This window comes from Xenopus tropicalis, chromosome 4 (genome assembly GCF_000004195.4).
Source record: "Xenopus tropicalis strain Nigerian chromosome 4, UCB_Xtro_10.0, whole genome shotgun sequence".
NCBI classification, from domain to species: Eukaryota; Metazoa; Chordata; class Amphibia; order Anura; family Pipidae; genus Xenopus; species Xenopus tropicalis.
This window is the reverse complement of record NC_030680.2, coordinates 27,644,612-27,667,654: the sequence shown is the minus strand read 5'-3', so window position 1 is coordinate 27,667,654 and position 23,043 is coordinate 27,644,612. Positions and strand designations below refer to the sequence as shown.

The window sequence follows — 23,043 nt, the reverse complement described above, 5'->3', positions numbered from 1 at the left end:
AACAACGTGAGAGCAGAGAAAGAACAAGAGATGGAAGATGCATCAGCCGTGTATGTGACAGTAATTGTAATAAAGTAAGAACTGAGACCTCTTGTACAGTGTGTCACTGTGAACATGAAGGAAGACGATATTTATCAGGTAATTCAGCCAAAGTCTACATGTTCCTTAAAAGCAAGCAACTAAACAGAGCAACTAAACAGGGTACTTCTTCTTGCAGGTTATGAAATCTCAAGAATTGACAGTAGAGAAGAACATGGAAAATGCTACAGCCATGTATGTGACAGTGCTTGTAATAAGATAACAACTGAAATCTCATGTAGAATTATTACTCCAAGCACAACCCAGTCACAACAACCTCAGTCACAACAACCCCAGTCACAACACCCTCCACATGTTCCTGTCATCATGAAGGAAAAAGTATTTTCCAGGTAAATCAGCCAATGCTAGAATGCCTGATTTCCTTAAAGGTCATTTTAACCAAAAAAGATTTCCTGTAAACTTACTCAATACTGCGGTTGCTGAGCACTTTAGAATTTGTATTCATTTCTTTTATTTTAAGTAGCTTCTGAAACAATTGCATTATATTTTTAGTGGCTGTTATCTCTGTAATTGTTATTCTTTCTGTAACCTGCATTTAGAATTTCTTTTGCTGTTAGTGGCCTGCATTGCTCATACTGGCAATCTATTCTGTGTATTTACATAGATATATTTTTTCTTTAGTTATACATATAATAGGCTTTAATGATATATTCATCTCAACAAAGTACAATACATACTCTTTTGCCAGTAAATGGTGTTTGGTAGGATAAATAAATGAGCCCCCTGTGTGCAGGTAAGATGTATTTATTACAACAGATGCAGGAGCGGCAGCGCAACAGTACTTTTTTACTATAGCTCTATAGAAAAATGCTGTTCTCTGCAACTAATATTGACAAAGACAAGCAACTAAACAGAGATCTTCTTCTTGCAGGCCAAGAAATTACAACAAGTGAGAGCAGAGAAAGAACAAGAGATGGAAGATGCATCAGCCGTGTATGTGACAGCAATTGTAATAAAGTAAAAACTGAGACCTCTTGTACAGTGTGTCACTGTGAACATGAAGGAAGACGATATTTATCAGGTAATTCAGCCAAATGTCTACGTGTTCCTTAAAAGCAAGCAAATAAACAGAGCAACTAAACAGAGTACTTCTTCTTGTAGGTTATGAAATCTCAAGAATTGACAGTAGAGAAAGACATGGAAAATGCTACAGCCATGTATGTGACAGCAGTTGTAACAAAATAACAACTGAAATCTCATGTAGAGTTATTACTCCAAGCACAACCCCAGTCACAACAACCTCAGTCACAACTCCAGTCACAACACCCTCCACATGTTCCTGTCATCATGAAGGAAAAGAGTATTTACCAGGTAAATCAGCCAATGCTAGAATGCCTGCATGTTCCTTAAAGGTCATTTTAACCCAAAAAAGATTTCCTGTAAACTTACTCAAACTGCGGCCCTGCTGAGCACTTTAGGAATTTGTATTCATTTTCTATTTTAAGTAGCTTCTGAAACAATTGCAATTTTAGGCAGTTATCTTCTAATGGGCAACCTTTCATCGCAACAGCTTTTTGAATTCTCAGAGTGTCAGTGGCCCTAACTGTCCACGAATGTTTTATACACTGCCTGTATTTACTTAAATCTTGGGTTGCTAACCCTAAGTTGAGCCAAAAGCCTTCTATAAGCAGTCTGGGAATCTTGTCTGACATCTATGGCTATTGCATGCTTTTAGTCAGAGCATGCAATAGCCATAGATGTCAAGGGACACTAGTAGTGCAGGAAGGCCGAGGATCCCAACTGTTGTTACCTTACCTTGCCATCATTTCCAATGGCCTGTCTGTCCTAATAGTAGCCATGGAGCAGTGGTGGCTCATAAGAGAGCTTTTTTTTCTGTGAAGCCTGGATACTGTTTCTGTAACCTGCATTTAGAATTTCTTTTGCTGTTAGTGGCCTGCATTGCTCATACTGGCAATCTATTCTGTGTATTTACATAGATATATTTTTTCTTTATTTATACATATAATAGATATAATAGGCTTTAATGATATATTCATCTCAACACGGTACAATATTACATACCCTTTTGCCAGTAAATGGAGTATGGTAGGATAAATAAATGAGCCCCCTGTGTGCAGGTAAGATGTATTTATTACAACAGATGCAGGAGCGGCAGCGCAACAGTAGTTTTATACAATAGCTCTATAGAAAAATGCTGTTCCCTGCAACTAATATTGACAAAGACAAGCAACTAAACACAGATCTTCTTCTCGCAGGCCAAGAAATTTCAACAAGTGACAGCAGAGAAAGAACAAGAGATGGAAGATGCTTCAGCCGTGTATGTGACAGCAATTGTAATAAAGTAAGAACTGAGACCTCTTGTACAGTGTGTCACTGTGAACATGAAGGAAGACGGTATTTATCAGGTAATTCAGCCAAATGTCTACGTGTTCCTTAAAAGCAAGCAACTAAACAGAGCAACTAAACAGAGTACTTCTTCTTGCAGGTTATCAAATCTCAAGAATTGACAGTAGAGAAAGACATGGAAAATGCTACAGCCATGTATGTGACAGTGCTTGTAATAAGATAACAACTGAAATCCCATGTAGAATTATTACTCCAAGCACAACCCCAGTCACAACACCCTCCACATGTTCCTGTCATCATGAAGGAAAAGAGTATTTACCAGGTAAATCAGCCAATGCTAGAATCCCTGCATGTTCCTTAAACGTCTTAAATATATGTATATATATATATATGCTGGTATATATAGGTATATATGCTGAGGACTTCCCATACCAGTCAGTTGAACTGAAGAAGCTGCTTGGATGAGTAGTGAAACATCTTCAATGATTACTTAACAAGTCCAGTTGCTTTAGATTTATTTATACTAGATAATATTACATACCCTTTTGCCAGTAGAGTTTGGTAGGATAAATAAATGAGCCCCCTGTGTGCAGGTAAGATGTATTTATTACAACAGATGCAGGAGCGGCAGCGCAACAGTACATTTTTACTAAAGCTCTATAGAAAAATGCTGTTCTCTGCAACTAATATTGACAAAGACAAGCAACTAAACAGAGATCTTCTTCTTGCAGGCCAAGAAATTACAACAAGTGAAAGCAGAGAAAGAACAAGAGATGGAAGATGCATCAGCCGTGTATGTGACAGCAATTGTAATAAAGTAAGAACTGAGACCTCTTGTACAGTGTGTCACTGTGAACATGAAGGAAGACGATATTTATCAGGTAATTCAGCCAAATGTCTACGTGTTCCTTAAAAGCAAGCAACTAAACAGAGCAACTAAACAGAGTACTTCTTCTTGCAGGTTATGAAATCTCAAGAATTGACAGTAGAGAAAGACATGGAAAATGCTACAGCCATGTATGTGACAGTGCTTGTAATAAGATAACAACTGAAATCTCATGTAGAATTATTACTCCAAGCACAACCCCACTCACAACAACCTCAGTCACAACAACCCCAGTCACAACACCCTCCACATGTTCCTGTCATCATGAAGGAAAAGAGTATTTACCAGGTAAATCAGCCAATGCTAGAATGCCTGCATGTTCCTTAAAGGTCATTTTAACCCAAAATATTTTTCCTGTAAACTTACTCAGACTGCTGCCCTGCTGAGCACTTTAGGAATTTGTATTTATTTTCTATTTTAAGTAGCTTCTGAAACAATTGCAATTTTAGGCAGTTATCTTCTAATGGGCAACCTTTCATCGCAACAGCTTTTTGAATACTCAGAGTGTCAGTGGCCCTAACTGTCCACGAATGTTTTAAACACTGCCCGTATTTACTTAAATCTTGTGTTGCTAACCCTAAGTTGAGCCAAAAGCCTTCTATAAGCAGTCTGGGAATCTTGTCTGACATCTTGACATCTATGGCTATTGCATCCTTTTAGTCAGAGCAAGGTCCAAGGACACTAGCAGTGCAGGAAGGCCGAGGATCCCAACTGTTGTTACCTTACCTTGCCATCATTTCCAATGGCCTGTCTGTCCTAATAGTAGCCATGGAGCAGTGGTGGCTCATAAGAGAGCTTTTTTTCTGTGAAACCTGGATACTGTTTCTGTAACCTGCATTTAGAATTTCTTTTGCTGTTAGTGGCCTGCATTGCTCATACTGGCAATCTATTCTGTGTATTTACATAGAAATATGTAAAAGATATCGTATTTTTTCTAAAGTTTTGAACTTCTCCTACTGTTAATAATAACATTGTTAAAATAGTATGACTTTTTCGTGATACGTTTGCTATTCCATGAAAAAGTCGTACTTTATTCAAGCTTTGGTATCGTTACTATCTTTTTGCCAGGTTGGAGCTACAGAGTGCCATTAAGTCCTATGGGAGGCTTCCAAAATCATCCATTGAAGTTTCAAAGTCAGAAACTGTATACAATTGGTCGGATATGAAAAAATTTTAACTTTCGGAATGCAACCACAATATTTTTTAACGACCATGACACAAATTTTCACGCAGTTTACGCACATCAGAAATTATTTTGTTTACTTCAAAATTTTTCTAATCATGCTTTTAATAATCCAAAATTCATGTTTTAATGAATGGGCCCATTAGTCTTGGAGAGGCAGTGGAACAGTACTTTTATACAATAGCTATAAAGATATATATGCTCATGTACACTTCCAAACACCCCCAATCTCAACAACCCCACATGTTAGGGTCATGTTAATTAGTAATTAACCTTGGATAGGCAGTGGCACACTGTCCTTGATTTTATATTGGCAAGTATAATCATCTAAACAGAGAACTTTTTTTTTTGCAGGTCAAAAAATAATACGTAGTGAAAGTAGAGAACGTGATGGGAAATGCTACCTCTATGTATGTGACAGCACTTGTAAGACAATAAAAACTAAGACGCCTTGTGAAACAACTCAAAGTATGTATTTACCACTAAGCAAATGACATTTTATCACTAGGGTAATAGCAGGGATATAAATGAACTAAATTATCTAATTGTTATATTCATATTTTTGTTATAATGCACCACTATATTGTTGCCTAGTACAATAAAATATAAGGAAAGTTAACCACACAATAATATTGCATAGGACAATCCTTTTCTTATCTACTATGTTTGTGGTTATGATATATGACAAATCAGAAGGGATATGATAATAATGTTAATATCGGTGTAAAGGAATATTGTTTTTATGGTGTAAGAGCTGCAGCAGCTGTAATTTAAAACAGCAAGATGGAAAGTGATTTTGGTTAAAGGGGATATATAGCATAAATTTTTACGATGCACTCAACCTGGTAAAAAACTGTAAAATAGAAGGAAGTGCTTTTATTTTAATACCTTTGCGTTCGAATATTTCCATAACTGCTTGAAAACTGTGCTCTACCCAGACCTTATGCCAGCTTCTGGTTTAGACTCTTCAGTATATCGGTTCAGAGCCGCCGGCCTTCATAGACTTCTATGACACCCTCACCTACTTAAAGTGAATATTCATAGAGTGGGCGGGGCTTAGCAAGCTCACAGACAGTCCGTTCCTGCTCTACTCGCTCCTCTCCCTCCCTCCCCTGGCAGCAGCAGAAGCAGAGAGACACAGAAGGAGGGAGGGGTTTTCCCTGCTGCTGCTGAGTAAAGCCTGTCAGTCAGTGCTGTGACCAGTTCCTGTGGGAGACTGAAGGACACTCTCATGTCTCATTTTGCTCTGGCTTCAGACTTTAGTGGTTTTCTCTGCAGCTCTCATATAATGGCAGTTTTAGGAGGTAAAATGCTTTCAAAACATCTTTCTTTCTGCATCATTTCACATTTTGAGGGAGACTGAATATGAACTTTATATAAAATGTCTCCTTTAATACAATATAAAACTTTCAATGTTGCTTCTCATTTTCTTTATAGCTACTTTAAAAGAGATGTCAACCATTTTTAAGTGTTTAATTTATACTGAGTAAAGAAAAGAATAAAAAGAAAGAAAGTGTCTAGGAGCATTAAGGTTATCTTAAATAAGTCATACAATGATGGTGAAATAACTTTTTTGTCCAGTAATTACATTTAACAAATGCTTTTTTTCTGTGTGTTTGTTAAGTTTAATTTCATTTTAACATCTACCCAAATTTTATATGCAGAATTAAATATTTTTTACTGAGTATTGGAAAAGAGAACCCACCCAGTGTTCATGGTGATAAATAGTCAAATACAAGAAAATTAACTGTATTTAAGAGGGTGGAAATACAAAATCCCCTCACATAGATTTAATTAAATGTGAGGAATATGATTTAATTTTTCACAAAATATTATTTAATATCTTTTTAATTTATAATATATTATAATTTCAATATAATTTCTCATTTATTCTAACAGCAACATCTGCAACAACAACCCATTCAACAACAAAACACACCACAAAATGTTCCTGTTATCACAATGGAAAAGCATATATGCCAGGTAAAGCATGATCCCTAAAAATCTAGAAACCAGCAGGATGTATATAAATCCCATTGAATACCGTCGCTCATCAGTATATGTACAATTTTTTAACATTGTAAAGAAGAACCCACTCACAGGGCTATAAGACTTTACATGTGCCTTTATTTGGGAGACTAACATTTCATATATATATATATATATATATATATATATGTATATATTTACATTTTATATTTTGTAATAATACGTAGGTTGGAAATTATTCTTTTGGTTTATTTGATATCTCAGCATCTATTGCTGTTGCATGTTTTTAGACAGAGTAAGGGATGCATTTTTTACATTTGTTTAGGTAATGGTATTACAGCAAGTATTGAATCTATAACACTTCAGCTCATTCATTTACAATGCCATTATTCCCAATATCATGCCTAGCTTTCCTATTTACAGCTATAGTGTTATGGTAAAATTATGATGGAGTCAAGTAAAGATAGAGTAGTCTTTAATGATATATTCATCTCAACACAGTGCAACATTACATACTCTTTCCCCAGTAAATGGATTTTAGTAGGATAAAGACATTAGCCCCCTGAGTTCAGGTAAGATGTATTTATCATAGCAGATGCAGGAGAGGCAGTACAGCAGTACTTTTATACAAGAACAATCTATAATAATGTAGTTAAACAAGAGATGAGCAAACTTTTTTACTCAGTGCAGTTTTACTAAAGAAAAAAAGGGCTTAGTACTTTTCCACAGGGTTTGCATCCCCCACTTTCCACACTAACTAATCATATCAGAGCACGACTTAGCCCACCCCTTGTTTGTCTAAGAAACTGCTCTGTTTGGAAGAAATTGGTAACATGGGAGCATTTTTTGTGAATAATAGTTTTAGCATAGTATAAAGGAGCTTCTATAACAAGGTCAGGCAATGTATATGCCATTCCTTATTAAAAAACAAACTAACAAACCCTTATCTGTAATGTAATTTTGCCTTACCATTGACTTCAATGGATTTGGTTACATTTAGGCAAAATGTGCTATTTTATTAATACAAAGTAATAAAATATAATGGTTTTGCTATTTTTTCAATAAAGTGAAATGGGCTATATGTGATCATTACTGTTAACAGGGACAAGCAACTAATGAAAGGGATTCTTTTACAGGTGAGGAAATAACAAGAAATAAAATCCTTGGAAAGTGCTACAAAGTTGTATGTGATGGAAATTGTGGGGAAATACCTGCCACTGAGTTCCCATGTGAAAGTACAACAACACCAACTACACCAACTACACCAACTACACCAACTAAAACAACTACAAAAACAACAACACCATCAAGTACCACCATCTCTACAATCAGTACAACTACTCCTTGTGTAGTAAGTTCATATGACTATGATTTTGGTGGCATTTTGATTAATAGTTGCACTCATAATAATGCACTTTTTTTGCCCTTCAATCTTTAAGTCTTCACAAGAACCTGCTTTCCAGCATCAACTCATATATGAAACCTATATTTATTAGTGAGGGACCAAATTCAGTATATGTCAAGATCCCAACAAGTCTTGCAGAATCTTTAGGGATCCGATTTGGTTCCACTTAAAGTTATGTGAATTTAAACCTCTGGGAAACTGACTGTGATCAATATTTGTCCACAGATATACAAGAAACAAAAAATTCTGTACTCACAGAAACATTACAATGTGTAATTGAAACTCTTAACTGCATAGTGAACCACAATATTGTATTTTGAAAGTCCCATGAGTATAGGTTTTTTGGGGGTTTTTGTAAATCATTTTTTGTTCAGTGGCAGCTTTAATAATATTGTTTATGGAAATTTTGACCATCCAACATTCATAAAAATAAGGAACTATACTATTGGGATTTGAAATAGAATCTATTAAATACTATTTTACTAATTTCTATGTACTCAATTTTTTCTGCATCTACAGCCCCATACAAGTTGGCAGATTTTCAAATGCACCAAAGCCGTGTGCAATGGAAATGGTGAGCTACAGATTGTTCAAAAATCTTGCACACCTCCACCAGAGATTAACTGTGCCAATAAAATGAAGCCAATTGCTGTTCCTGATGATGATTCCTGTTGCTGGCATTGGGAGTGTCCTTGTGAGTATATACCTAAATGATAAAAGCTAGACCCTAAGGGTCTATTTACAATGTCATCTATTATGATTTAGATAGTAAAACAGTTCCATTAAGTGTTAGCTTTTAGTATTCACAGACAGATGTCAATAATTTGTGTGGGTAACTATATTAATCAGATACAGAGTAAACTATTTGGTCCTAGCATCACCATCACCAGTAATAAAGGATATGGACCCATCAATAATCAATACAAAATAATCATACAGACACAAACAACAGCAAAGAGGATCAAAAATAATCTTTATGTCATCTGAAAAATCTAGCATTGTTCAATTAATAGTGCACTTAGGGTACTTAATATGGGTGATTTATTGATTTAAAGTTATCTGGCCAGGTTGCATATTAGCAAAGTGGCAATCTGGACTTTAAGAAGCAAAGTCGATATACTGATGCTCTCCGCTGCTATCTCTTTACCTCTCTGAAGTTGCTACTTTCATAGAGAGCTTGCAGTAGATCCTAACTAAGTTGTTTTTTTTAATGTTTAAATGATTTTAAGAAGACTTAAGGTAAGGTTATGCTTATAGATTCCATATTTGTACTGTTATAAATGTCCAATAGAAATGAATAGAAAGGTAGTAGAAGCACAAGAATAAAAGCAACAAAGAAAACACACCAAAGAACAATGGAAGCTATAGTTAGCTAGAGTAAAACATTAGGCATTTTAAATATTACTGTTAAGAAAGTGCAAAGTTTAAGCTCTGCATTCAGTTAGAATGATTAATGTGCATATGTTGTGTGTGCTGGAATATGAAGAATTCTTAATTACATACATTTTACATTAGATCTTGGATAATTTGTTCAGGTTGCCATCTTACCTATATTAATATTGTTCTTTAGGCGTCTGTAGTGGTTGGGGAGATTCTCACTATCTTACCTTTGATGGAACCTATTATTCATACCAAGGAAGATGCACCTATGTTCTAGTTGAAGAAATTGTGAAAACCATCGATAACTTTGGCATTTACCTTGACAATTCTGATTGCGGACATAAAACTGGTATTACCTGCCCACGCAAACTTACTGTACGACATAACACTCAGGAAATTCTTATTTCACCTAAAACATCTACTCCTTCAAACTTAGAGGTAAGTATATATATATATATATATATATATATATATACAATATATATATTGTTCATATTAAAACATTATGTTAATACATTGTGGAGATTATATTATGTATTTTCTATCCTAGACTCATGTAAATGGAAATCTTGTATTGCTTCCTTATACAAAATATGGAGTATCAATTTACCAGTCTGGAGTATATTTAGTAGTTGAAATACCAGAGCTGCAGACCAATGTGACTTACAATGGTTTGACCTTCAGTATAATGATGCCATATGGAAAGTTTTATAAGAACACACATGGACAATGCGGTAAGTGACAGCATAAAGGCAAAGCTTTATTATCCTTCATTTCATTACAGCCTTGTTCACATACACAGCAGGTGTAAAACTTCTGCTGTTGATCTCATTCAAACTTTGTAAGTTTTCATTGTTAGTTTGATTCTGGGGGATTTACCATATTATTAATCTATGTGTATTTTCCTTTCCTTTTTCTTGTTAAGTTTAATATCATTTCATTACACTGCACCAATGACTGTGAAAAAATGTCTCTGTCTTGCTTTCATAAATGTAGTCTATGTTTTAGTATGACAAATACCTCAGTAAACTCATTTATACCTGTATGAGCAAAGTTCACTGTTGTGCAATGTCACTGTGATATCTGGTTGAAATAACAACATTGTAAATACAGATTTATTCAGAGTTTGTGTTTTGTTTTATCAACATTATCATTTTCCAAAATAGTGGGTTGCGCCAAAAACTGTAACATAATTTCACTGTTTTATCTTAGGTACTTGCACCAACAACCAAGCTGATGATTTAATGATGGCTAATGGTAAAGTTACAACTAGCGCTGTAGCTATGGCTGATTCTTTTATGGTGCATAACCCAGACAAGCCTCGATGCAACAGCATTCCTCCAGTACATCATAACACTTGCAAATCTGCTGTCTGTGATCTCATCATGGGACCGTAAGAATTGACTTATAGATATAATAGATTTATTAAATTATATCATTATGCATTATTCTCATAGCTGTTAAATGGTAATAGAAAAAATGTATTGTGAAAGGTTACTGAGGACAGAAAATATCTTGCCAAGTTCACACAACCATATCAAAATGCAACCTGTAATATATAGCCTTAACTGTAACTATATAAAAAAAATACATGTTGTTTGTTCTTGTTGGCTCTTAGAAACAAAAATAGCTTTTGTATTGATGTTTGGAAGGCCTACTAGGTATAATCTATTCTTAAGACAACCAATAATGCAAGATTTGCTTCTGCATTTGTTGATGTAGGTTGCATAAACAAGATAATGATTGTTATATGTTTCCCATTGCTCAGTTCATAAACAGATGTTATATGGCACAAAATTAATTCAGTGAAGAAAACTCTTACTATTGATCTCATATAAAGTCTATTTCAGTCCATGAAAAAATTAGATTTAAGGCTAAGGGATATTTTAAACAAGCCAGATCAAGTGAACAGAGTAGATAAAGGGCTATTAAATAGGATAAAAAGGAATTTGAGTCAAGTAAAGGAAAACCAATGATCTAAGGTTTTACAGTGAGCCATTGACTTTTTAGATGAACAATACTAATCTAATATGATTGTAGAATTATATAATTATGTAGCTATTGAACTGAGCAGAAGTTGAGGTTGATAAAAGACTCACTCCATAAAGTTGTATATTTTTGTTAAGGCTTCCTAAATGGATCTAATGCCTCTCTTTTTTGCCTCAAAATTCGCTCCTGTCTCCAAAAGGACAACTTAATACTTGGATTTAACTTCATAAACGCTGTATATTTTTACTTTTTACCCTGTAGTACCCTAGAAGTAAGTTTCCATGTTTCACCCAACCTTTTGCAAAATGCCTTTTGTAAGGCAAGAATAGTATTTGTAATCTAACTTATATTAAAACACAGATTTCCTGTGTTCATCATTATTAGAATAAAAGATCTACCTGTAAAAGTGCCATTTATGTTTCACTCTCGCACACCATCTTTAATTTGTGGATAGAATAAAAAAACACTACTTTAAGAAGTTATTTACTCTTTCACATTTTCAAATTAACCAATTCTATATTGGTATTTATTTAAAGGGTTTTCCAAAACTGCCATGCATTCCATTCACCAGAACCTTTCTACCAAGCCTGCCTTTTGGACAGCTGTAATAAGGCCAACTCAGATAGTGAATGTTCAAGTTTACAACATTATGCTTCAGTCTGTGGTGATCGTGGTGTCTGTATTCAGTGGAGAAGCCATGCCCCAACTTGTCGTAAGTATCCTATTCAGCTATTGCTCAATAGGTCACGACTCATCACTAAATATAGATACAGTGTATACATATACATATTCAGTAGAAGCATCCTAATAAGGGGCTTATTTATCAATTTTTGAGTTTGTGAATTTGAGAGTGTTTAAACAAATTAAATACATTTATTCATATGGAAATCTTGTTCAAATAAAAAACCTGAATTCTTCAAATTTGTGGATTTACAAACTAGAAAAACTAAAACATCTCGAATTGAAAATATGGCTTGACTTTGCCCCCATTGACTTCTATATAAACTTAAAGTTTTACATTTGAGTTTTTTACATTTAATAAATATCAGACATTACACATTTTGAACCATTATTCGAAGTGTGTGAGTTTTAGCATTATAAAACTTGCACTGTGGAAAAAAAATGAACTTGAATGGTGATAAATCACCCCCTAAGAGCATTAATTTATATATTTCTCTTGTTTTAGCATTTACTTGTCCTTCTAACAAAGTGTATGATGCATGTGGCCCGGCTCTCCCCATCACTTGCCAAACTAGGTAAGTAGTCATTCCTGTGTCAAATAATACAAAAAATGTCTATAAAAATCCTTAATGACGCTACATTTAAGATCAATGAATAAGTAGTCAACCTTCAAAGCAATAGATTTTGTTTCCTGTCATTTACATATACTGTATATGCAACAATTTATTTAGTGCACAGTGAGTCAAAATATATTAATATAAATTACAATACATTTTCAGGTTTTATGTTCTGCAATAAAATGTGCCATAATGCATATACCTGAGCCCAGATATTTTTGCATTTGAATGCCATTAATTGTAGAACTTCCTTATTAAAGATTACAGTATAAAGCCACTAAGCTCAGTTCAGAGACACACATTTTTATAAGATTTCAATAGATCAGCTTTATTATTCTAAGACATATTTAGCACAAACTATACTAAAATTATTTTTTTCTACATATAGATCCCATTAGTAATTTGGGGGCAAGGGGAGGCAGATTATGCATTTCATTAATGCATAGCCCATCAAGAACATTACTTCACCAATCTATTGCCTTTAGTTTTAAGTACAATATTTAACTTGATTTTTGAATCTGTGTGGTCTTTGTTTAGGCCAACAGATACAATGGCAATGAAAAATGACAGACGTGTTGTGGAAGGATGCTTCTGTGCCAAAGGCAGCATGCCATTTAGCATGAAAATTGATACCTGCGTAAGCGAATGTGGTGAGTAAATGTACTGATGTTTTATGCAGACAGGCTGATTTTTATGCAGACAAGCTAAACTATCTATAGGACTCAATAGGGGGAAAGTAATACAAATCGTTAACAGAAAAAATATTCACAATGAGAAATGTATGGCTTTGAATAAACAAATTTTCTTTGGGCAAATGTAATTTTTAGACTGCTTCTGTCAGTAGAGGAAAGATAGCATATTTTTTTAGTTTGTGCAGCAAATGTCATAAAACTTCTTTCTATGGTATGGTTTTTGTACTGTGCGTTTTGCTCATGCGCATAAAAGAATTGCAGGTGTGCCAGCTAAGCTGGATTCAATAGAGGGGGCGGGAAGCATGTAGGTGCTCCCCTTCCCTGTGCATCATACAGATGTATAATTTAGGGAATGCTGGTAGGTGCAGTGCACAACTGTTTTGTGCTGGTCTGGTACTCCAAAACTCCTATGGCCTTTACACCAGCCTGTTACTTGGTCCCGCCACCAGGAAATATTTACTGTTTGGAGTGAGTGTGCCATGCTTACTTTTAGTAATACAGTTAGTGTATAGTGAGAGTATAGTACAAGTATAGGATGTATTCTCCAGAATGCTTTGGATAAGTAAGTAATTTAGATCACCAGACCCAGTCTTCTACAATCATTTAAATATCAAATAAATATAATGGGATTGTTTTGCCTCCAATATGGATTTATGTAGCTTAGTTTCGATCAAGTCCAATGATCCATGTTATGTTTACAGAGAAAGAAGGCAATCAGTTTTAAAAATTGGAATAATTTGCTTAAAACAGACTCCCCTTTCGCATAATGGGTTTCTAGATAATGGCTCATACTACTATAGGATCTTAAGCAGTGAGTTTAAGAAACATAAATCTGCAGGTCCAGACTGAGGAACCAGTGCTATATATGATGATCCCTATAAGTATGATATATGTTTTACTAATGAACAGATTTACTAAAATACTGTTTTACTGAAATTACTATTTTGATATTCCTTCTTTCTTATAAACTTATTCTTTATTCTTTCAGGATGTGTTGGGCCAGATAACATTCCCCGCAAGGTATTCATTTTTGATTCATACATGAATATAAGAAAATAAGTATAGTTGTTTTTATGGAATTTTGCCACCATTTCACTAAACCTAGTACTGGAGTTTTGCTGGTTTAGTTAAAAATTAAACACGTCTTGGAAAAAAGATGACAATCTTTCTGTTTTGCTGAGCCAAGTGGTACCCTATTCCATATGTTGTTTAGACAATTCTATTTAATTTTCAGTTAAATGATACATGCTATGTGTTCACTCTGTATTTTGTGGTATCCCTATATACATTAACTAACTGTGCCCACAGCAACCTGTGATGAGAAAATTACCCAACTCTGCCCCTACTTTATTCTGACCTGGCTTTATTTACAAAAGTTTCAGAGAGTTTTACCTTGTTGATAGATTGGGAATATGTGTTAAATACACTTTCCTCTCTTTACAGTATGGAGAATCCTTTCAGTTTAACTGTGAGACCTGCATGTGTTTGGAGGGTGGCAATGGAATAACCTGCCAAAAACAACAGTGCCATCATGTAAGAAATGAGGAGTGTACTCGAGAAGGCTTCTACAAAGTGACTCAAGTCAGTGCTACAAACAAGTGTTGTGAAGAAACTGTATGCAGTAAGTACATTTTATAATACACCAAAAGTTGTAGAGGTCTTTTCCTGCCATGACTAAACTCACAAATGAAAAAAAGTATGAATGTTTCCTTATTTATGACAAAAGTGACAAATAAAACTATCCTTAAATATTGAGCTTTTAGATGGTTTATTTTTATAATCATATGGCATAAATGGCAAAATGTTTCACAACATTGGATTTTTATTGCAAAAAACATATATATGCAAGACAAGCATTGGCAGCTATCTTAAAACAGAAAGTATTCACATGCCTCATTCTATGCACATGGCACTGATTTAAAACCAAAAATTAAAAGCTTTGACCTTTATTTCAGTTCAAGGTATTATAGGTGGAGACATGCAAATGACAGGGACAATAAGGAGTCATTTGCATGTCCCTATATATATTGCCTTAAGCAAAGGTCAAAGTCTTTAATTTGTGGGTTATATAGTATATTGCCACTTTGTCCCATGTCAATCCAACAATTTTCTTGAATAATAAAAGAAAATGTAATCCTAAGCAACCGTGACAGATAATGAATTATTGTGAAGGATTTTAAAATGCTATTTTAAAGAAATAACAATAGTTGAAAACAGTTTCTGGCTGTGTTGTATCAAAATCAGTTCCCCCTCCGGTTCCTATCATTTCTTTATGTTATTACTTTTTAAATTAAATTTGTGAGGTCTGCAAATCAATGCAATTTATATCAAATTCACACCAAACCAATACATATAAAAAAAAACTGATTTTTGGATAATTTCTTGTTTAAAGGATGTGACCCAAGTCGGTGCTTGAATACACTCCCTAAATGTGGACCTGGATTTGAACTTAAGGGTAGCATGAAGGAAGGACATTGTTGTCCTACTTATGTTTGTGGTAAGTTTATGGTAAAGTGAATGCATGCAATTAAAAGTGACTAAAATAGATATTTTAGGATTTAACAAAATATACAATGAATAGAAGACTCTGCATTGGGGCAAAAACATGTTGCTCTCTTCGTGTTTTCATTAATGTAGCAACTTGGTGCTAAAAATAAGGCACACCCTAGAAGAAGAGTTTCACGGTTTTGAATCTAGAAGAGAAAACAGGAGACAAATAGGGTCATGTAGGCAGAAGGTAGTGGATAAGAAAGCAAAGAAAATAAGCAGAAAATTGGGTGTGGTACAAAAATAGGATAAAAAGGGAAACTTGGCAAAATTGGGTAAAATAGGAATGTGGGTGGAAATAGAGAAGACAGGTGTGATGGATATAGGGAAAAGGCTTTTAGAGGCTGTGGGGAGAAAATGACAAAAAATGAGTAACAGGAGAAATACTGGTGAAAATTTGTTGTGATATGTAACTTACTAAAATAATATCAAACATCTGATGCATTTTTTTCTTCCAGAACCAAAACCTGTTTGTGTTAGAGGAAATGCTGAATACTTGGTAAGAAGCATTTTTTAGAGCTAAATATAAAATAACAACAACAAAAATATTAAACCTACTAAAGTTAAGTCATAGCTTCATAGCTATCATAGATTTTGGCAGGACAATTTTAGTAAAATGATGTGAAACCATACATGAATAATAAATAAACAGAGTCTTTGCACCTTTTCACAGGATCAGCCAAGCCTTCAGTGTTTTTTTTTTATCCTAGACAACACTAAAGGTGGACTATAGAATCCAATATCCTTTATAGATATTAAAGGGGCAGTATAACCTGTATTGGACATGGGTTTAATGAATAGGGCTTCATTGGCCCTGTTTGGTCCTCATGAGTTAGATAATTAGATTTCCATTATACAACCCCTTTCTGTCACCCTTTGTTGTGACTGTTTCATCAGTAGGAGTCCATTATGTGGAAGGGTTATCTGTACACTGTACAATATTATTATCTACCTTTCAAATAGACCTATCTATACACTCACATATATAAACCATATACTAAACTTTATATGCCAGTACCTATGCCAGCTAACTAACTGTAGTTCTTAAGATCACAAAAGTCTTGAATATTATACTTATTTAAGAAATCTTCCAAATCTCACAATATCACCCTTTAGGGTGTTCCACAACCTCACTCAATGAAAGTTCTGTTCCTTTAGTCTAAAGCCTATGGTGCATTGATTTTTTTCTATGAGGCAAAAGATTGCTTCCTATCTGTTTATAATATCCTCTAGTGTACTTAAACAGTATATAAAGAATAATCAAGCCCCCCTCCCAAGCACATTTTCTCCAAAGAAAATCACCCCAACCTTGACATTCTTTCCTTATAGCAAGTCCTCAATCCCTCTCAACAGTTATGATGCATGTCTCTGCACTCTCTCCAGCTCATTAATATCCATGTTAAAGGAATACTGTCATTGGAAATCCTGGATTGAAATCCATTTTTTAAAAGCACAAACAGTTTTTTTATATTTAATTTTGAAATTACATATGGGGCTAGCCATATTATTTGAGTTTTACCAACTTGAAAAACTCAAATGTCTCAAATTGAAAATATGGCTTCACTTTGCCTAGGACAACTCTCATTGACTTCCACATGAACTTGAAAGCTTTTAGCTGCCAAACTTTTAAATTTGAGTTTTGGGGGTTTTGCACAAAAAACTTGAATCATGAAACTAATTCAACTTTTAATGTTGATAAATCACCCCCAAAAACTCCTCAACCTTTTTAAATCCCTCTTTCCCTTCTTAAAAAAAAATGACAGCCTGGTCAGATGTTTCATCCCACCAAGGGTCAATAACACCAATAATATCATAATATACACTGGGGATTAAAAACATACCTTTCAGTTTGTTCATTATATAGCTATCTAATAATATCTAACACACAATTCCATAAAACTTAATACTGCCCAGAAGTGTAAAATCTATGGTGCTAAGGTTCATGCCCTTGAGATTCGGCACTGTAGTTTTTATGTTCTTTGGCAGGTAAGCAGTCAAAAATCATTTTAGTTTGTATTCTTTTTTTCACACAATTGTGGACAAATGTTCCAATGTTGGAATAAGTAATCATTGACACAAATTACTAAAGAATATTATTGCACTTCTTTGGTAATTGTTAGGTACATGGTAATAGGTAACATTTTAATTTTATAAAGTGGTGCATTGCAGGTGTTGTAAAAGCCAATGTTGCACTGCTATGGTCTAAAAATATATTATATATTTGCACCAAAACTTATGTGTTTTTCTTTTGTGTGTTCCAACAGCCTGGATCTCATGTCTATTCAGAGAACTGTGAGAATTGTCTTTGTGCACAAAATGGAAACAACTTTACAATAGCCTGCAACCCAGTTGTCTGCAACATACACTGCCCAGCTGTAAGTAGTGTGCAATGCGTATAAAAATATTTTGATAATGGCAAGAGGCATCCCTTTATTTCACATACTCTTCTTATATATTGTGTACTGTGCTGAAGTAATGTAACAAATCTGTGCTACAAACAAAATAGCCCTATAAAAGTAATGTGTAAAATATACAGGTTTATTAATAGTTTCTAATTACTTCAACAGGGTTTTAAGGTAAAGAAAAATTCCCCATCTGACTGCTGTGGTACCTGTCAGCAAACCAACTGTGTTGTGAAGTATGATGGCTCCTACAGGCTTATGAATGTAAGTTCAGTCATAGCTAAATGTTATATTGTAGCAAAATTATCTAGCATGTATATTTCATTTAGATGAGTTGTATGTGTTCATTTATTTTTATATACTCTGTTTTTCATGTCAAGTTAAAATGTAACAACATAAAATATCTTACAATTTACCCTACTCTATTTTTGTCTTTATTTTAGAATGGAGATGTTCTGCCCTCTATGAACGATAACTGCACAATGTACAAATGCTCATTAATCAATGACCAGTTTGTCACCACTGTCACTCAAATGTCTTGCCCTTCATTAAATGAAGAAGACTGTGAGCCTGTAAGTAATCCTTATTTGCCATGAACCAAAATACATAATCATATGATACTATCATTTGCATAACTGTATCCTGTTAAGACCTTAAGGTGTCACTAATTCATATATGTAGTTGGTTATAGAAGGCTACATACAAATGCATATTTTGTATAGGGCAGATAGCAGTCCTATATTGGACAGTGCTTAGCCTTTATTAAGCAAAATTCTTTACCCAGTATGGCAAGTTACAATTCCCTACTTGTTTATTATGGAACATTCTTGCTTAACCCTTTAGTGCCAGGTAAAGCGCTAGCTGATCACTATTTTAGTCCTTCTCCTCTTTCTTGCAGTCTCTGTACCTAAACAACATAGGCCAAAAAGGCACACTGTAATTTTTTTCAATTTCTTCACACCTCAGTAATTTATTAAAGCTAACTTCAGTTCAAAGCAGTGGTCAAAACATAATTTACTTAACATTCTGTCCCTTAAGATGAATGACCTGTGCTGCTGTTTGCTGCCTACAATGGCCTGGCAACATTGATACAATATATGGATCAATAGTACAATGGTTCTTTGTGGTTTCTATGGTTGGTTAACGTAGGTTAAGTACCATAGTCTTGAAAAAAATATTATGAGACACATTTGTAAACAGAGGCTGCATTAGTATTAACAATCCCTGTTTTTGTCTGGCTCTTACTCTTTATGGTTTGTGCCTTTGGTGATCTTTAGGCTAAATGCTGCAACTGTAAATCTTGCTTATAATCCATAATTGTACAAATATATTGCATATCATGAATGTTATTTTTAATATACACTACATTTTTCCCCCAATACCAGGGAAGCATTCAACTCTTACCTAATGGATGCTGTAAAACATGTAAGTGCTTTATAAATTTAAAAAATGTGATTATGTGTGTTTCCATGCCTTTTCATTGATTCACCATCCATGATACAATAATTTTATTAAAAAAACAGTTTGTTTTCCTTTTTAGTTTTTAAACAATTTATGAAAGAATAACTTCACAAAATGTTTCTTTAGGAGCTCATAAAATAATATTTGAAAATTATAAACCATATTATGCCACCCATCTAATTGCCCCTGTGTGACTGAGTTGACAGCAGAGTTCCTTTATTGGATGTCATTTTAATGAAACAAATCTTGTTTATGATAACAAGCCAGAAAAAAGCATCACATTACAAAGTAAAAATAAATAATGATATGGCATTCTTTATGGACTAAATCAGAAATGTATTTTTAAAAAATCATGAACCATCCATGTTGGATGTAATAAAATGGCCCTTCTTTAAAGTGGACCTGTCACCCAGACAAAAAAAGCTGTATAATAAAAGTCCCTTTCAAATTAAACATGAAACTGAAATTCATTTTTATATTACCACATCCAAACCCATTATAAAGGCATTTAAAAATCACAGCTTTCAATCATATATTGCCTGCCCCGCCCCTATGCCTTAGGCATAGAGGCGGGGCAGACAATAACTTTAGCTTTCCATTCAGCACTACCTAGATGTCACTGCACATCTCACTTTTCCCCTCTCTCCTCATCATCTAACTGTGCAGCCAGTGCAAGGGCCTTGGCATCTGGTCCCCCAGTCTGGCACATAAACAAGATTTTGGGGTGATACAAAGCTTGTCTTAATAGCAGTGTCCACAAAATTGCGCCTGCCTGCTTGCTTTAAATGACTGTAATGTAACTCCACTACAGGTATCCAAAAGAAGGACTCCTGCAAGGTACAGGCATTTGATGATTACTTGTCCTACCAAGGGTGCAGATCTGTGAGCAGGATCAAAATGTCTCGCTGTGAAGGAGCCTGCGGAAAAGTTTCAAGGTAAGATGAAAATAATAGTTACATAAACTGAATATAATATATGATTATAGAGGTATGGAACCTGTTATCCAGAATTCTCGGGACCTGGGGTTTTCTGGATAAGGTATCTTTCTGTAATTTGGATCTCCATAACTTAAGTCTGCTAAAGTCATCTATATATTTAATAAACCCAAAAGGATTGTTTTGCCTCCAATAAGGATCAATTATATCTTAGTTGGAATCAATTACAAGGTACTGTTTTATTATTCCAGAGAAAAAGGAAGTCATTAAAAATTAGATTTATTTGCTTATAATTGACTCTATGGGAGATAGCCTTTCTGTAATTCAGAACTTTCTGGATATGAGGTTATATTTATAACTTCCCATACTAAACAAAGAACAGGGGTTCTTATATCTAGTCTTGATAAATATTCCCTTGTCTAAGTTTTAAATAATGGTTTTCCCTAATTGTATTAAATGCAAACCCTGGCAAGAAAAAATACCAACAGATTTTTTACATTTATAATTCTATTTAATATATAATTAAAAATTCTGAACAATTCATTGTCTGCTCTGAAAATTAGAATAATTCTGGATATCAGTTCATGTACAGATTTCTGTGTTAGTGAATATTCCTCTACAGATGTTAAAAAGTCTGATAAGTCTGATAAGAGTATTATTATTATTATTATTATTATTATTATTAATAGAGGATTCTGGTACCTATTCACTAAGTATCACTCACTGCTATATATGACCCTTTTATGAGGCTAATATTGTGTTTATAATTTTATTACATAAAACCAAAAGTGGGCTTATCCCGATGATAGTGTAGGAGGTTTGTGTAAGTGGCCCAAAAGGGATATAGAAAACATTCTTCATAAGGTAGTTCTCTGGGTTTTCTTAAACCCTGTACAGACTGATGCAAAGAATGGATATGCAAGAATAGGAATTATTTGATTACAATTCTGCTGAAAAATGTGGGGGTATATTAGACCCTTAATTAGGTAATATGCTGAGTCATTTGTCTAGAAATATACTTTTTTGCAAGCAGACTTTATTGCTATAACCCATAGCAACTATTCAGATGTTTGTTTTCAAGCAGCTGAGCAGTAAACAGCTGATTGGTTGCTAAGGCTTACTAAACAAGTAACAAACTCAAGACCATTAATTGCGGAACCCCCTAAGTGGATGAGCCTAATTTAATAGACACAGAAGACATTCTTTTATGTACACTACTTTTATGTAGTCTTGCAAATATCTGTTTACAAACAAAACATGACAAATTGTAAGTTGAAGAAAAAACACTTCTGTGAAAGACAATTTAAATTTAACTTTATTGTATTTCCTTTACTTAGGTACTCTGCTGTAGAACATACTATGTCCCATACATGTTCTTGCTGCCAAGAGGTTCAGACTACAAGAAGTAAAGTCAAGCTGCAGTGCCCCGATGGAACATTAATTGATCATGAGTACATTGATGTGCTGGAGTGCAAGTGTGCTGGCACCAAATGTCCAGATAGAAACGTCTAGTCGTAACATTTAAATCTTTAAGGAGGTATTTTAATTAAATAGAGAAAAATACAATTATTTAATATTTTAATCACTTTACTGTCAATTAAATTTATTGTTAATTTGTATGATTTATACCTTTACCTCCTAAAATAAAGTACTTTCTGATGCAATGCAAAGATTCATATGCTTCTTGTTTTACTGGTTTTCTTCTTTTCTAACTCCACCTAAGTTCACTTCAATTTGTCAGGTGTATATTCACAACACATCTCGTATTTAATAAAATCATAAGTTTGCTAATGTGAGAAAAATTTGATGAATTTTCCACATGAGAACTTGTACCTGGCAAAAAGATGTAAATGTGTATACACATAGTGCATGTAGCGATTCCAAATTATACCTTGCACGTAGTAATTTCATGGCTTTCATTTTAACTAATTCAAAGACACACTGCCTGTATTATGTGGGGTAAAATAAAAAAAAATCTAAACCCTGAAAACTTTTATTTTTGTAAAGTAGATATTCTCCAGAATCCAAAATGGGTAAAAATGTTTTTATACTAAAAATGAAGCGCTTTCCTAAAATAATTTTTACAAATTGATTGCCTGAAAGTTTCCCTTTTGCAGCATCTTATCTCCTGCAAATAATTTGGTAGCAAGATCAAACAACCTAAAAATGAATACCAGCGGCCTACTGAGCAGTATGATGCCCAATGTACATAGGTTTACCCAAGTATATGTCATGTAGAGGCCCCAAAATGAAATATAAGCATACAAATTTTCATGATTACCATTTTAGATGTTGTACACTGAAGCATACTAAGCACACTTTGTGTATTTTATGTGTCGTAAGAGTCCAAAGAGTATATGGACCCTTAAAAAATATATATATTTAAAAAAGAAACATTCTGCCAAACATCCTGAATTTAAACACCAGGGATCTACTGAAAAGTTCATATTGTATGTGGCATTTAGTGACC

The 23,043-nt window shown here is 34.2% G+C and overlaps 1 protein-coding gene and 1 long non-coding RNA gene across 2 annotated transcripts in view; both read left to right on the top strand.

Annotated features, from left to right (window-relative positions):
• The window catches only part of LOC100497909 (mucin-2-like), a 99,915-nt gene extending 81,142 nt beyond the window's left edge, over window positions 1-18,773 (top strand). Inside the window, exons 28-43 of the mRNA XM_031900761.1 lie at window positions 6,375-6,458; window positions 7,567-7,815; window positions 8,389-8,563; window positions 9,440-9,687; window positions 9,800-9,983; window positions 10,462-10,642; window positions 11,775-11,950; window positions 12,425-12,494; window positions 13,074-13,186; window positions 14,217-14,248; window positions 14,672-14,849; window positions 15,621-15,725; window positions 16,234-16,274; window positions 18,040-18,150; window positions 18,343-18,441; window positions 18,621-18,773. Of these exons, the coding sequence (XP_031756621.1) occupies window positions 6,375-6,458; window positions 7,567-7,815; window positions 8,389-8,563; window positions 9,440-9,687; window positions 9,800-9,983; window positions 10,462-10,642; window positions 11,775-11,950; window positions 12,425-12,494; window positions 13,074-13,186; window positions 14,217-14,248; window positions 14,672-14,849; window positions 15,621-15,725; window positions 16,234-16,274; window positions 18,040-18,150; window positions 18,343-18,441; window positions 18,621-18,773 (2,199 nt within the window). The remainder of the gene's footprint in view (window positions 1-6,374; window positions 6,459-7,566; window positions 7,816-8,388; window positions 8,564-9,439; window positions 9,688-9,799; window positions 9,984-10,461; window positions 10,643-11,774; window positions 11,951-12,424; window positions 12,495-13,073; window positions 13,187-14,216; window positions 14,249-14,671; window positions 14,850-15,620; window positions 15,726-16,233; window positions 16,275-18,039; window positions 18,151-18,342; window positions 18,442-18,620) is intronic.
• Window positions 18,774-19,559: 786 nt separating this feature from the next.
• Window positions 19,560-22,079, top strand: LOC105947262. Its single transcript, XR_004222296.1, has 3 exons — window positions 19,560-19,602; window positions 20,450-20,573; window positions 21,911-22,079. It is a non-coding gene; the product is annotated as an uncharacterized LOC105947262 (long non-coding RNA).
• Window positions 22,080-23,043: the final 964 nt, after the last annotated feature.